At 40.8% G+C, this 15,448-nt stretch overlaps 1 protein-coding gene across 5 annotated transcripts in view; it reads left to right on the top strand.

Annotated features, from left to right (window-relative positions):
* Positions 1 to 15,448, top strand: part of LOC117433394 (ATP-citrate synthase) — a 31,558-nt gene that overhangs the window by 6,600 nt on the left and 9,510 nt on the right. For 2 of the 5 annotated variants that reach the window (XM_059006562.1, XM_059006563.1), the window contains exons 3-14: positions 506 to 628; positions 3,504 to 3,566; positions 3,931 to 4,121; positions 5,153 to 5,232; positions 5,590 to 5,720; positions 6,926 to 7,044; positions 7,438 to 7,595; positions 7,843 to 7,904; positions 8,641 to 8,758; positions 9,281 to 9,435; positions 10,771 to 10,864; positions 12,986 to 13,018. In XM_059006562.1, coding sequence (XP_058862545.1) covers positions 506 to 628; positions 3,504 to 3,566; positions 3,931 to 4,121; positions 5,153 to 5,232; positions 5,590 to 5,720; positions 6,926 to 7,044; positions 7,438 to 7,595; positions 7,843 to 7,904; positions 8,641 to 8,758; positions 9,281 to 9,435; positions 10,771 to 10,864; positions 12,986 to 13,018 — 1,327 coding nt within the window. The remainder of the gene's footprint in view (positions 1 to 505; positions 629 to 3,503; positions 3,567 to 3,930; positions 4,122 to 5,152; positions 5,233 to 5,589; positions 5,721 to 6,925; positions 7,045 to 7,437; positions 7,596 to 7,842; positions 7,905 to 8,640; positions 8,759 to 9,280; positions 9,436 to 10,770; positions 10,865 to 12,985; positions 13,019 to 15,448) is intronic. The other 3 variants (XM_034055594.3, XM_059006564.1, XM_034055597.3) reach the window with 3 other exon arrangements.

The raw sequence follows: 15,448 nt of genomic DNA, 5'->3' as shown, positions 1-15,448 counted from the left end.
AGTATCTCGATGGTTCTGTTCTGTTTGACAGCCAAGACACGAACGGCTGTAAAATATATAGTAATGCTGACAGGATTTCCTGGGTAGTAGATTAACTTTCACCTCCAGTGCAGCTCTGGCGGGTGTCCAGTATTAAATGGCTGTCAATTTCCAGCTCCTTTTTAAACAGTGTGTTTTGCAAAGACTTCTGCAAGGTTATGTACAAGTGCTCGTGCAGATGTACTGAAAAGAAACGTGGATTATAAAATCAGAAGTTTTAATGATAAGTCTAACTGTCTGTTACTGAAAGTGTCTTTTTATATTGTGTGGAATTCAAATTCGTGTCTAATTTTATAACCTTATTCACAAAGCTTTAACCCATGAGTTATTTACTGGTTTCACAGAAACTGATAAGCACTGGCTTATTGGTTGATCCAGGTTTAGTGGTAATCAGGGCTGTGAAACTAGTCGTTCATGTTCTGCTGTGTCCCTGGTGATTGATTGAGGGGGTGTTGTTGTTCCCCAGCGCCTGGTGGTCAAGCCGGATCAGCTGATCAAGCGTCGAGGGAAGCTTGGGCTGGTGGGAGTGAACCTTGACCTGCAGGGTGTGAAGGAGTGGCTCAAACCACGACTCATGAAGGAAACCACGGTGAGTGCCACCACCACCTCGAATAATTCGGATCAATCCCGGTGATTCTGTCTGGGTTTTAATGAATGCAAGGTATAAAATATTCACTCCGCCGCATTGAATATCCCCATTCCTATCTAATGTATCCCTTTTTTGGCTGGCAACTTTTTGGCAGGGCAACTTCTCGAACTCCATAGAGTTCACACAAACGGTTTTAAAATTTATACAAATTAAAATGTAAAAAATCCATGAGCAAAAGGGATATGAATAAGTGAGCGCTCAGCATTTATCCTAGGGTCTGCAAAATGATTTAATGCTGATGTAACAGGGCAGAGGCTGGGTGCGGACCAGCGACCCAGCACACAACAAGCAAGCAGCTTAACCAATATGTCAGAGCCGGGCTCATCTGCATTTGTGGTTTTGGAGATTTTAACCTCATCTCACCGACGGGACCGAATCAATCCCAACGCTGAAATAGTTATGCATGGAATTAGCCTCTATTCTCCAGTAAATGCCTGTCAACAGCGGTCCGTGTAAAATGCAACGGTTTTGTGTTGCTGCTTTTACTTTGACGTTGCAGGAACAACTGAGAGAGAGTTAAAATAAGCCCAGTTCCTCCAAATGCTCCTTCAATAAATCATGCTTGTAAAAACACACACACGCTTCCCCTGAGAGTTCTCCGTAGTGTCTCTGTCTGTCTGCGAGTTCTTCATCATTATATTGTTAATATGTTAGTGTCAAGGAGCTGCCTGTGCTGATTATCTCTGCTGGTTTTATTTGAGGGTCAAGCATGGAGGTCTTTACTGATCACAGCGTATAGCGAACTGTGGTTATCTGAAGGAAGCCGACACTAAATGATGGTTAAAACATGCATGTTGGATTGTTCTATACAGTAGCCATTTGACAAAGCAATATAGACTCTAATATTGATGTGATATAGCCATCTGAACAATTCTTTGTGTGCTTGCCGTAGGTGGATATTGGCTTGTATGGCACCCTATACGATTTTCTTTTTACAGTAAACCATATTATCAAATAAGTGACCCAAGCACAGGGGAACGGAGAGTCTGTCAGTTTGAATTTAGCATTCGGTCCACTTACTCTAGTCTGACTCTTTCGTTCACTGACTGCCTGTCTCAGAGTATCTGTATCACAGCTCTTTGCCTCAACTGTCTATTTAATGAGACCAGTCACCCAAAATCCAAACGGTTTGAGAAACTGCGCTGGTAGCAACCTGCCATTGTGTGAGTGGCTGTCTGTTAAAGCAGGACCTCGGAGGAAAGGTTGGAGAGAATAAACATGCTGACGTTTCTTAAACAAGACGGCTGTCTGAAGTTAATAACCTCTCCTAGGGTGTGTGTGTGTTTTTTAATGTGAATTTTAATAAATGTCGGGGTCGTTTTTATAGTTACAATACCGCTTCGGGTAAATTGGTTGTAGCTTTTTGAGTGTTTTATAGTCTGGGCAGGCAATTAATTCTCAGAATTCCTCTTAAATGTCAAACCGTATCAGAAATGTATTTATTTATTTTTTACCTGCATATATAATTTCGCTTTGGTGATTCAATTATGCAGCTCGGTCTACAATATGTCAAAATAAATTGGAAAACATCTGTTGCAGTGGTCTGTACAATTACATAGAGGGATTTAACAATCTAAAAAAGGGATGTAGTAATTCTGTGTTTTTCTAAGACAGATTTTTGACAGCCCTATGTTGCTGTATAATTGTGGGGACATTTTGTTACTGTGTATTTTGGCTCTAAAGAGGACACTCTCTCCATGATGGATCGCATTATCCGTAGGCTTAATTAAAATCTTGTGGTTTATATACAGCGCACACCAGTCCCAATGTTAAAGCAGATTCATTTCATCAGCACCCCTCCCTCTTGGATAGATTAGCACTCTCAGGGGCTGGCATCAGAGGTCAATGAAAAGTGTTCTGCAGCCTTTTTCAAATGCAGTTGAATTGTACTGTGCTTGCCTTGTTTTGATCAAGGCTGTTTTCATATCAATCTTGCCTTTCCAGCAACAGTTACAAGCTTATCAGATACCGGTGTGTGTTGTGCATTGAGAGCAAAGCTTCATAAGAATTAATTTGAAATGCGTGGCACATTCTTGAACAGCTTCTACTGTAATTTCAGTTTCCAAATGCATTTATCTGAGTCTTGCCATCGGAACAGGCTGTCCCCAGTACAGTACATAGGCACACATCCAGTTCTGCTTGCCCTTGCTACTCTCTGAGACCGACTGGTATTGATATAGTGTGCTGTATAAGTTATCCTTGACCTGGCAAACATGTTTATGTAACTAATCAACCCCCCCAAATCTAAGTGCAGTTGTCAGTGTGAAATACATATATTGTATATTCTGTGACATTTCATGCACTATTTACCATAAGCGTCTCTGCCACATGTCCCATAAGTCTGGCGTCACTGTCAATGTCCTATATTATGCTGATTTTAGGATGTTCTCTGTTAAATTGGGCGGCCACACCTCGCTGATTTACCTGCACCCACACATCAATCTGAATTTGTTCCTCTTTGCTTTATGTTTTTTTTTTTAACCTTTCGCACCTGAAAGAAGCAGAAGCAACCAATATTCACATATTATGCTGGTGATGTCTGACTTACGGGGACACATTTTTTTTTAAATTCAGGTTTTAAGTGAGGAACGTGACCAGGTACATAAACCAAAACACTACCTTAAAGCAATAGTACTTATTATCCCTGTGCATGATGTTGGTGGTAATCCATGCCTTTCTGGAGCATGGAATTGTAAATCTACACTTCATTGAAGCCCATGCAAACTCTGCATGAAGGTGTATGTGTGTGAATCTTGGCTCTAAGATACAGATGTTTTTTCTTTTTTATCATTCTGATTTTTTTCATTTCCTATAGGTCGCCAAGGCTAAAGGCGTTCTCAAAAATTTCCTCATTGAGCCGTTTGTACCTCACAAGCAGGTAGGTGTGCTGTTCGTGTCTTTGGTACAGCTGTGGCTGAAAGTTATTTAACATCATGTAAACAAAGAAACTACAAAATGATATCGCAAAAGTTTACCGGAAGCCATAATGCTAGTACAGTATTTTGGAAATGTCACATTTTTTAATTGTCAGTTTTTCGTTAAGCTTATTGAAAACTACAAAGCAGTCGTATGCAATTCAATATGTTAACGTAACATTAGTCGGTAGGTTTCATTTGACTTTATGAAGCAAAATTTGTTCATTCTATAGGGTGATGCAAAATGTTTTGGCCAGAGCTGTAGATCGGAGAACTGTAGCACTGGAGATGTGTGTTGACTTGCGTGTGTGTGTGGTGTGCGTGCAGGAGGAAGAGTTCTACGTGTGTATCTACGCCACCCGCGAAGGAGACCACGTGCTGTTCCACCACGAGGGGGGCGTGGATATCGGGGACGTGGACTCCAAAGCGCAGAAGTTTCTGGTGGGAGTGGATGAGAAGTTGACAGAGGCTGACGTCAAGACACACCTCCTGGGCCATGCGCCTGCCGACAAGAAAGAGTAAGCAGAGTGAATCAGAGGGTGGAGGTTCTGTTTTGCAGTGCTGAAGAATTTTAAGCTGAGCTCATTCACTTTGAGTTAGCTTTCAAGTCAGCAGAAACCAATCTCATGCAAGATTCATTGTGATGAATCAAAGTGTGCATGTCCTATTTTTCAGTAGTTCAAAACACTCCTGTTTGCTTGAAATAATACATTCTGAAGGCCATAATAAGTTTCAAACATGGCTACACCCCTATATTAAATTTAACAGGGCTATACCCTCAATTAGCCATTGTTCCAGATTTAGCACAATGCGACACACACAAAAAAATTAGTCTTGACTTGCCTACAGGGTATGTCTGCTTTATTTTTAAATTGTATTCAGTACTTGAAGGGCTTTTTACATCAGGAATGACGTTTTTGAAATTCGGCTCGCGTCTTATCATACATCTTGATGGCAAATATCTCCCGTGTGATAGATAGATGGATATAGATATATCATTTATGTATCTATCTCCAAGGCTACTTCTGTGCTATTTACATGCTTCACAACCACATTCTGAACACTTTTTCTCTTCTGTTTCCCCATGACGTTTCCTTTTGATCTGTTGAGTAACCCTGTCTGGCCCCTCTGCTTGATACTGGGGTCTGGCTGTGGCTTCGTTCTGCTTGGCTGACCCTGAGGAAGCCGTTTTCCCTCTCCTATCTGAGTTGAAGCTCCTCCAAAACTAAATCTGCAGATCAGATCCATCTGGCCTGTCGGACAGAGCGTGGTTCATGTCTAAGGAATCGGCTCGGATGCGCGGGCTTGATGTTTTCTCAAAGTGCAGATGGCAAGGGATAAAAAATTAAAACCGGGGAACATGACAGGCAATGCGAGTTCTCGGTGCAAATGTTGCTCGCTAATGTCTTGATGAAATGCCTGTACTTTGTTTTTCATAATTGCATAACCAAATGAGATACCTAAAACATGCATGTTGCTTGTAATATCATTTATTTTAATGTTGTTTGTGTTTTTATTATTATTTTTTTTATTTCATCTCTTTTTACAGCATTTTGGCCAGTTTTGTAGTGGGCCTGTTTAACTTGTACGAAGACCTGTATTTCACATACCTGGAGATCAACCCACTCGGTACGTCCTTTTGGTTATTGTAGTACCACTGCTAATGAAAAGCTATTGCATTGTCTTCTGGAAATCTGATCTAAATGCAGCACCTAGAGGTCCTTCCCATGCGGCAATTGCGCAGTGTGGTTTGTCTAATTCAGTTAAGGGGTAATCGCTATTGGCAGGGCAGCATACAGATCTAATTTGTTCAATTAAATGAGTTCTGGGAATAGATTCCTCCATCTCCGTACAGTGCTTAACTCTCTCTGGCCAGGGGTATACTGTAGTAAGGGGTACTTTTTAATACGTCTAACTCTTATGGTATGTATATATGTATGTATGTGTATGTTTATAAAATGTTTTGCCATTTCTCTCTCTCTCTAGTCGTGACCAAAGATGGAGTGTACGTGTTGGACATGGCAGCTAAGATAGATGCCACTGCCGACTACATCTGCAAAGCCAAGTGGGGGGATGTAGAGTTCCCTCCTCCCTTTGGCAGGGAAGCCTACCCTGAGGTAAGTTCCCCTGCTGTGCTTATACTCCCTTATAAACGTCAACCACAATATTTGTACAGTTTTACCATGATTTTTCCATGGTTATACCATGCCTTTACCATAGTTTACCCTGGTTTGCCATGTTTTTTTTATTACGCTTTACCATACCTCTTTTAATTCTGCTCCATTTCTTGCATTCATTACATGAAATGGAATTGCAGCCCTCAATAAATCCAGCTCCGAGTCCTGTCTTGCGGATGTCATTTCTCAAGGAAGGATTGTCCTGAAAAAGTTTTTTAAATGTGCATAGTAATAAGATAAAATGCCCTGGCAGCCGGAGATGATATTTTGAGCGACAGACAGCCTGTTGCATTAGACCTTATTTAAATGCATGACTCTCTCCCCGGCTAGACAACAAGGATACTGCTGGCAGCTGTAGTCTAGATGGAACTCGTGAGGCTAATGAACCAAGAATATGGTAGAAAACAGCACTGTGTTCATCCTGTCAAGTGCTGTCAAGGCAGATGAAGAAAAATCTGTATAATGGGTTAGACTAGAGATAGATTATATATCTCTTATATCTCAAATTATTTATGCTGTTTTAATTTTTAAATGCAGCGTATATCTTTCCTTGGGTACTGAAGTATTGCTCTTTCATTCTTTACACTTGATCCTTTTTTAGTTTTTGTAGTATTCTTATGTGTACCGGTCAGTTTGATTAAGCATTGTTCTATAAAAAGAACACAGCCGCTTGGAGAACCTTGCTGTTGGTTACATGTTCTGGAACAACCTTAGTTGGGTAGGGTAGAGGTTCTTGTTTTATCTACATCGCACAAGACGTGGCAGGGATGGAAATAAGACTCCTATTGCATAGCAGTTTCCCTCAATCCAGGTTTTAAGTACGAGCGTGATTAGACACAGTGTATAGGTAACAAGCTTAGGTGTGCCCTTATTAAACTCGCAGTAAAACCAGGAATGGATCAAACCGCTGTGCAATGGGAGTTCATCACTGCATGGCCACTGCATATATTTGCATACTAATATGCAACAGTATGGTAAAATAGTATTGTGAAACTGCCTTCAAGAACAGTATTGAAGGATAAAGGATAACCACGTAAGGGATTATCTACAGTTAATTGCAACAATTCTGTAAACCGCCCATTGCCTCCTTCACCTATTTTGGCGAACGTACGGTTTAAAGGGGTTCAATTCTGTTTCCATTGCAGGAAGCTTACATTGCCGACCTGGATGCCAAGAGTGGAGCCAGTCTTAAGCTGACCATTCTCAACCCCCGGGGCAGGATCTGGACCATGGTGGCTGGGGGTGGAGCCTCTGTTGTCTACAGGTCTGCTATCTAGCTGGGTTATTTCTTCAGGTATCAAAGCAGGTTAGATCCAGTGTATTCAGTTACTGCAGGGCTTCTCAAACCAGTGGGAGTTGTGGTAGCTTAACTCTTAAACTGGCCGCTCTGCAGAGAGATATGGGGGGAAGCCATCAGAAAACCAGTCCTCAATCCTTGCATATGAAGCATCTTCAAACATCTGATGGTACTCTCTTTACCATAATCAATCAGTGCCACCTTTAGATGACCAACATTCGACCCCTCTGTTTTATCACATTGACTAGGTGGTTCAGGTTTAATGCTGATTAGCCAGTGGCTCTTGACCTGCCCGGTCTCTCTCTAATGTAAAGGAATGCTAGGTTGACAAGCATTCCTTTTTTAATTTGCCCTCCGCAGTGACACCATCTGTGACCTAGGTGGAGTGGACGAGCTGGCTAATTATGGAGAGTACTCTGGAGCCCCTAGCGAGCAGCAGACCTACGACTATGCCAAGACCATCCTGTCATTGATGACCAGGGAGAAGCACAGCGATGGTGAGAAGAGGGCGGGGAGCGGTGAGCGGGGATCAAGGAGTGGGCTGAATGCACAGCACAACAGAACCCCGATCAAATTTCCCTTTCATATTTTTTGATTTATTGCAACATCCAATAATTGCACCAAAATTGCTTTTTAATAAATTGAACAGCTCTCCAGTGTGTAGCTACTTTTATTTACAATGCAATTTTATTTTAAATGTGCAGTATCATGATTTACCTGACTTGTTTGTTCAGTGTTTGGTTTTTTTTTTGGTTTTTTTTATAGGCAAAGTCCTGATTATCGGAGGTAGCATTGCCAATTTCACCAACGTTGCTGCAACCTTCAAGGTAACTGGTCAATGGAGTATTGATGTTCCTGTGATCAGCTGTGTGCATTTCCAATTGAATCACCCCACTTTAAACAGTGCTATTCATCTCCAGAAGGAGCATCGGAGTGCTGCAGTATATCAACACTGAGTTCAATTAAACCCTGACCTTTCTTTATTTGAGAAATCAGTCTGAAGTATTCAGAAGAGTTCATGCTGGCTCGCATTGGCAGATACTCAGGGTTTGATTTCATCCGCCTTTATCCTGGAAAGCACTGCTGTGTTTTTTTTCTTTCCATTTTGAGTATTTTACAGTACCAGGGAATCCAGGTGGTTTGTGTCAACCACTTATATTTGTTCTAGGATAACCAGGGAGTTGGGTACAGTAGTTGATTTATTCCAGGGTGATTCCCATGTGGCTTGTCACTTCAAATACACAAGCTGCAATGTGGCCACTGCAGCGTTAACCAGTCTTGCTTTCTTGCTTGATTTCACATGACCCTTTCACGTGAGGATGGATAATAAAAAATAAAAAAACTCTTCCAGTCTTTATATGAGGACATACAGAAGACGCAAATGCATGATGACCTCAAATCAAAGGAAAAAGCTTAAACATTTTCAATGGCCAATAAATGTATATTGTGTGCAAAACTTTTTTTTATTTTTTCTGCTGTTTTTAAAAATGTCACATGCTTGCTTGCTTGCTTGCTTGCTTGCTGCCTTGTTAAAGTGTGCCTCTTTTTGATCAATGACTGCAGGGTATTGTAAGGGCCATCAAGGATTACCAGGTACCCCTGAAGGAAAATGAAGTGACAATATTTGTCCGGAGAGGGGGCCCGAACTACCAGGAAGGGCTGCGGGTCATGGGTGAAGTGGGTGAGCAAAGTACTTTAGTTTCGTGTGAAAAGTGAGACTGTCGGCTGGTTTCACAGACCCCTGACTAGCCCTAATCTTGAACTGTCTTGCCGAAGATAACATTCAGAAGTCCAGGATTAGTACTAACCCAAGGACTGAAATTTGCAGCAGTAATGTTACGTTTGGTGCTTTTTATACCTTTCATGCTGGTTTGAGTGAGATGCTCATTCCTTCTGTTCCTCTGTTGTCTCTTGAGTGCAGAAACGGGTACAGCAAATAGGCTGCCCTTTTTCAGCATTACTCCCTGATCATTAAACTAAATGGAAAGAAACCAGCTGGTGGTGAATGGTTTCACTCAGTCATGCAAGTGCTGCTACAACACCAGATTTATAATAGGGTTATGAAGCTTCTGCTTTTAAAGATGTTTAATATGACCATGGCAGACTGTGTGTAGTTTTGCTCATGTAAAGCATTTCTTTTAAGTTTTCTATTTTTTTTCCATCTGTTAATCGGCTCCTCTTTTCTACCCACCTTCCTGTGCAGGTAAGACCACTGGAATCCCGATCCACGTGTTTGGCACCGAGACTCACATGACAGCCATTGTGGGCATGGCTCTGGGACACCGTCCAATCCCTAACCAGCCACCCACAGCCGCCCACACTGCCAACTTCCTGCTGAACTCCAGCGGCAGTGCCTCGGTACGTACTGCACCCAGGCTGGGATTCCTAAACCCGCTGCATGCTTTCATATTGTCATAGAGGCGTCTTCCCCCAGCTCGAAGTTATGGAATTAAGCATCCAGAGGTACGTTCAACTAAGAACGTTTGTAACGAATTATGTTCACAGTGAACAATACTAGCTGAATGCTTCTGTGTTCCCCACAAACATTTCAAATATGGAGCTAAAATTCTAAAGCCAAACACCTTGATTTTATAGTTTTACGTAGGAATTCAGACTTTTTTTTTTTTTTTTTTTTTTTAAATAGTGTAGCACAACAAAGAACATAATTGTGTGAACCACAATTATTATTATTATTATTTATTTCTTAGCTGACGCCCTTATCCAGGGCGACTTACAATTGTTACAAGATACCACGTTATTTTTACATACAATTACCCATTTATACAGTTGGGTTTTTACTGGAGCAATCTAGGTAAAGTACCTTGCTCAAGGGTACAGCAGCAGTGTCCCCACCGGGGATTGAACCCACGACCCTCCGGTCAAGAGTCCAGAGCCCTAACCATTGCTCCACAATGACGGCACCTTCTATTATTAATAATAATACTTTCATAAATATTTTATTTTTGACATGTTATCAATAAATCGCAGTAAACATACCTGAAATAACTTGTTGACTCCTCCAGTCCATATAAATTGGAAAAAATGTTTGCTTCGCTGCACGCAACCTCTTTAGACTGTTCACAAATGTCAGCCACGATCAGAACACCAACAGAAGAAAGTTAATGAACTTTGCTTCGTATAACACACCTTTTGGTTCCAAACCTTTTACAAGAGCTGTTTTAAGGATTTTTCCCATAAGCTACAATCACATGGGGTGTTGGTACAACACTGTAAAATTGACTAGTTCAGTACCCAGACTGGAAACCAGTTTGTGGCCCTGTTGTGCGCCCAGTATGCCCCCCACCCACTCAGTCATGTAACATTTATGTCCCTATATCCTAGATGACAGTTTGGATGCTGGCCAACCTTCAGTTTATAGTTGTTTTTGCCCTGCTGAGAAGATGAAAGCTAATTCTAGCCCTCATCCCTTGGGGAAGCCCGGGGAAGAGAAAAGGCAGCTTTTTATACTGAGTACACATACTGCCTGTGGAGAGTTTTTGCAGCTTAGCCTGTAGTTTCTCATTGCCATTTCTGCAGTGCATCAGTGTATAAAAAAAGCAGCTGCGGTATACTGTTCCTAAAGCAAGTAGTTTTGATATTATTGAAAGAAAGAACTCGGTATCTGTATTTTCATCTATTTTGAAGATCAACACTCGTGCCTCGTTCACGGAGTGTCTGTGTTTTGGATTTCAGACTCCAGCTACGAGCCGGACTGCCTCCTTCTCCGAGACCAAGACCAGCAACGAAGCCACTCCAGCAAAAAAGGCGAAACCTGGCGTTCCTCCAGGTAACAAACACAGGCACCTCTTGCACCAGTTTGTCAACCGTTTTGATACAACCTGTAGCACTGTGCCTCAGTCACGACTGGCAGATAAAACTGTCGACCTCTGATCATTTCGCCTCCAAATCTGTGTTAATGGATACAGTTTTGGAAACCCGAGATCAGCTATAGCCAGTATCGATCCAGTGTGCAACTGGATTGATACTTAATTATGGGTTATAGTCTTTAAAGAAGTACTGAATAATAAATTGATACCATTTTTTTTTAAATTATTATTTTTGTTGTTGTGTTCTTACTTTGGTATTTCTTTAAAGCTGCTATAAGGTTAACCCCAGTCTCTTCTGTAGTGTTTCTGGGGTTTTCAGCCATTCAAAGATAACCTCAGGCAAGGTAAGGCTTTTTGATTCATACACTGAAGCAAGAGTGAGACAACATGTAACAAATCTTAACGACTACATTTGTGATCAGAGATTTTATTTTATAAGATTTACAAAAGTTTTATTATTTTGAAGTTCAAGTCCATTTTATGTACGTAAGGATGATGGATCGGTTTGGACTAAGAGGGTCCAGATTTAATGAATGTTTCTGGTGTGGTTGAAAGCAGAGTTAATCTTCAGGATTTTATTTTTACAAGACATCTGAATGTTGTCCTTGATACGTACTGTACTTTATTTTATTTTGTTATTTTCCGGTACATCCAGATAACACCACCTTAACACAATGCCAGCCTTTGTTTGCTGAACTAGGCAGTTATATTCAGAAGGGCACATCATTGCTGGTTTTAGTAGCAATTTGGATTGGAGGATGTCCTGTCCCAGCATCACTCCTTCCCACTCAAACCGCTAACACTGTACCTCCTACCTGACCCTTTATAGCTAGACTCCCTTTTGCTCTGTCCTTCTAGACTCGCACCCCCCTTTTTTGTTGTTGTTTTGGCACAAAACTCCTAAAACTGACTTATTATTTATTTGATTTCCAAAATCAAAGCTGTCATTCATTGCTCTACACTGTTACTGGAGAATTCTTTCCAGGGGACGTTTAAAGGTAAGGGTTTTATAGACCGACGCATCCCTATCTAGTGGAAGCTGTAGAGGACTGGTCCCAAGAGACAACGTTGCGTATATTATCAGGAGGTTGGCTTGTATTGGTGTTCCAGAACCCACTGCAGGTTTTGCAAGAAACGCATTGCTTTACATTTGCTGTATCCCGTGTTGTCTGTATCGCAGCAAATGTATTTTAATTTTTTATCCAGACAGATAAATAAACTAGGGACCCCTCCCCCCTTTTTTTTCCCCTCTCCAACTTTTCACTCTGGAGCGTTTACCAGGAGAAAGTGTGGGTTTTTTTTCCCCCTAAACATTGAAGTGCATCCAGATAACACTCCCTCCTGCAAAAATGCTGGCAGACATGATTGAAATTAGTTGCTGTGGGTCTGTGATTCGCGGCACCAGGTGACATGTCTGATACAATAAGTGACAACCAACTTGTTGGGGTTGGGGATGGGGATGGGGATGGGGATGGGGATGGGGATGGGGATGGGGTTGGGGTTGGGGATGTGGGTGGGGACGATCCTGTTGAGACAAGGCAAAGGATAACTTCTGGAGAGGGAATAGAATAATTGTAACATTATAATATGTATCAAGAAACAACTTGGAACAATACTTTTGCTGTTATCCATAGTGAATACAGCAAAGGGAACCACACCTTTAGATATTCATGGTAAGTATCCCTGAAAGGGTGTGATTTTATTATGTTTATTTCCCATAGATATCACAAACCCTGATTAACCATTTATCAAGGCAGGAGTATTGGAGCCCTATTTAAAATGGAATAGAAGATTTGTCATTTCAAGATACAACCATACAGTGTAAAGGGGTCACTATGTTAGCGGTTCATATTCTACCACTCTTTACCTACACTTGTCCAGGTACTTGCACTGTAGAACGACATTATTCTAAAACAGTGGTGTCTTTTAATTTAAATATCGAGACTTCAAAGTAATGCATTCAAATGGGGGTGATTGCCTTTAATAAAAGGCTAAAGGATTGTTGCATTGCATAGCTGTGATAAAAGGAAAACCATTTTAAGAATTTTTTTTTTGTCTTTTTTTTTTTGTGGTCATTTTAGAAGCACAGCATCCTACTTCAGACAGTGCTCAAGGTACGGGAGCCACGCTCAGATCAGTAGGAATCTGCCAGCTGTGGTGGTTGGTTGGTTGGCTGTGGTGGTTTTCTTTGCAGCTCACGAGCCACTGAAAATCAAAGTTCTGCAGTGTTGTTGTTAGTGGTGTTGTGCTTCTCCTGTTATTTCCTTGCCTCTCATGTCTGCTGCAATGTTTTGTACACGTTTTTTTTTAGCAGTTCCACTCCTTCCTTAAGTGTTTTGGCCAAGTCGGTGAGAGTTCAGTCTGCGAGAACAGCAGCAGATCAGGTTGAAGACAGAATAAACAAAGATTAAAGATAGCATTCAGTATTTTAGAAAACCTGAGAACAAAGGTCTTGATCGATCTGTATGGATGTGTAAAGTTGTTTTTGGGATGTACACAAGGTGTAAATGATTAAAATAATGTTGGGACCTTCCGGACAAAAGCCCTTCAGCTCTGTAGAAAGAAAAGTAAACTCAGTAAAAAAAAATAAAGTCTTACTTTTCTTTCTACACAGCTGAGAAGGGCTTTTGTCCGAAACCTTCTAAAATGAATTATTTATTCATTTAAACCATGTGTAGATCTCCCCCGCCCCCCTCCTTTTTTTGGGGTTTTTTTTTGGTACACTGCAGTTCTGTCGCCTTTCACAAAAATTAAATAATATAATTGTATTTTTTTAATGAAAAAAAAAATTAGAGGGGAAAGCTGAGAATGAACTGTGGGTATGAAGTGGATAGCCCGACAAAGCTCCTGACTCTTATTATGTTGCATAAAATCAACCTTTTCCCTTTTGTGAATTACCTTACTGGCTCCGTCAAGTTGCATTCAGAAGAAATAATAATAAAGCACACTAAACCTATAAAATAAGGGTTTTAATGGAAGAAGACATTTTAAAGGATGTTAACATTTATTCAAGTTTGCTGTGCATTTTTCAACTGTTAATTTTTGGGGGTTTTTTTTCACCCTTAAGCAGAAGCAAACTGCTAGTCACATGAAAGCAACCCACATCTGAATGCGTTTCCAAGAGGGAAAAGGTTACAATAGAAAGGGGTTCCCACTAGCCATCCTAGAGCTCAGGTCGAGATGAAGCAGTGATGATTTATCCCAGTAACGACAATGCAATCGCCCACCTGTTGTGCCTTAGGGTAGGTGGTACACTGCACAGGAAGACCGGAAATTGCCTTGGCGATGCGAACGGCATGGCTGTGGGACCCCCTGGCACCTGCTTCTGTCCTGGTCTGTTTAGAAGGAAATTTTAAAGAGATCCAGAACACACATTGACTTTTAAATTCTCTTCCTACTTGCCTTCTGTGTGGTGTGTGTGTGTGTGTGTGTTTTTTTTTCCTGGGCGTTGCTCAACCAAGGCTGCTTCCAAAGTTATTTTACTTGCTCGTTTCTACAAAAAAAAAAAAAAAAAAATCTCCAGTTTCCATTTAACCCCTCAAGTAACCACAAATGCATTTCTTTGGAAAAAAAAATCAGAACACATAACCATATGGAATTTGATGGATTACATTTAGACTTGATTTTTACAGTTAACAAAATTAGAGTAGGTTCTCGTAACAGTATTGTTAAAGAAACTCAAAATAACAGGGAGATGCCAGTTAAATACTCCAAAATATTCCTCAAATGAGGTCGATGGCACTTAACGGGTTAAAGCCTCACTTCGTCCCTCTTTTTCAGACTAAATAAAAGTCCTTCTACACCTCGTCATTTCTACTTTCTATGTTTCAATAACAGTTGAGAACAACTTGTATTTAGGCAGAAGATTGTGACGTGATGTTTTACAGTATTCTACCGAGACAGTATGAATGGGAGTGAAATTTGTCAATGAGCAACTCCCCAGGGTGTAAAAATATCTGATTCATATTTTTAAAATGTCTAACAGTACAATACACGGGAGGCAGGACCATTATTGGTAGGAGTATTGAAAGCCATGGTGTGTTTGCTAATGCTTTATCTGTTAGTCCCTGCTCCACTTTCCTGAAAGCATACTGTCCTACTTTTAACCCAATCATTGATCTGCCCTGGTGAGTCACAGCAATCATTTTGTGCAGGGGTGAAATTAAAGCCTTTGAATTCTCTTGTTGCTGTCTTGATCAGACAGTTGTGTGTGTGTTTGTTACAGAATACAATGGGGCTGGGCAAATAACCCAGATGAGCTGTACAAACCGCAATGACGTCCCATTTAGAAACATGAAATTGTTATTCAATGATCAATCTTTCAATTAAAAAATATATATATAATAAGGACGTACCAGAGACCCTTTTCTTGTAATTTGTAATTGATAAAATACCTGTTGACTTGTTTAATTGGGGCTTTTGTTTTTAAAGATTTATAAAAAAAAAAATAAAAAAAGCAATCTTTAGTTTGCCCAGCCCTGCACAATTTTTTTGTTTACAGTGACAAGGGTTTCAGACACCCTTGCTAAAGCTAGGAAAAGTTT

The sequence above is a fragment of the Acipenser ruthenus genome, chromosome 33 (assembly GCF_902713425.1).
Source record: "Acipenser ruthenus chromosome 33, fAciRut3.2 maternal haplotype, whole genome shotgun sequence".
NCBI lineage: Eukaryota > Metazoa > Chordata > Actinopteri > Acipenseriformes > Acipenseridae > Acipenser > Acipenser ruthenus.
Note: the sequence above shows the minus strand (reverse complement) of the source record. Positions and strands in the feature narration are given on the sequence as shown.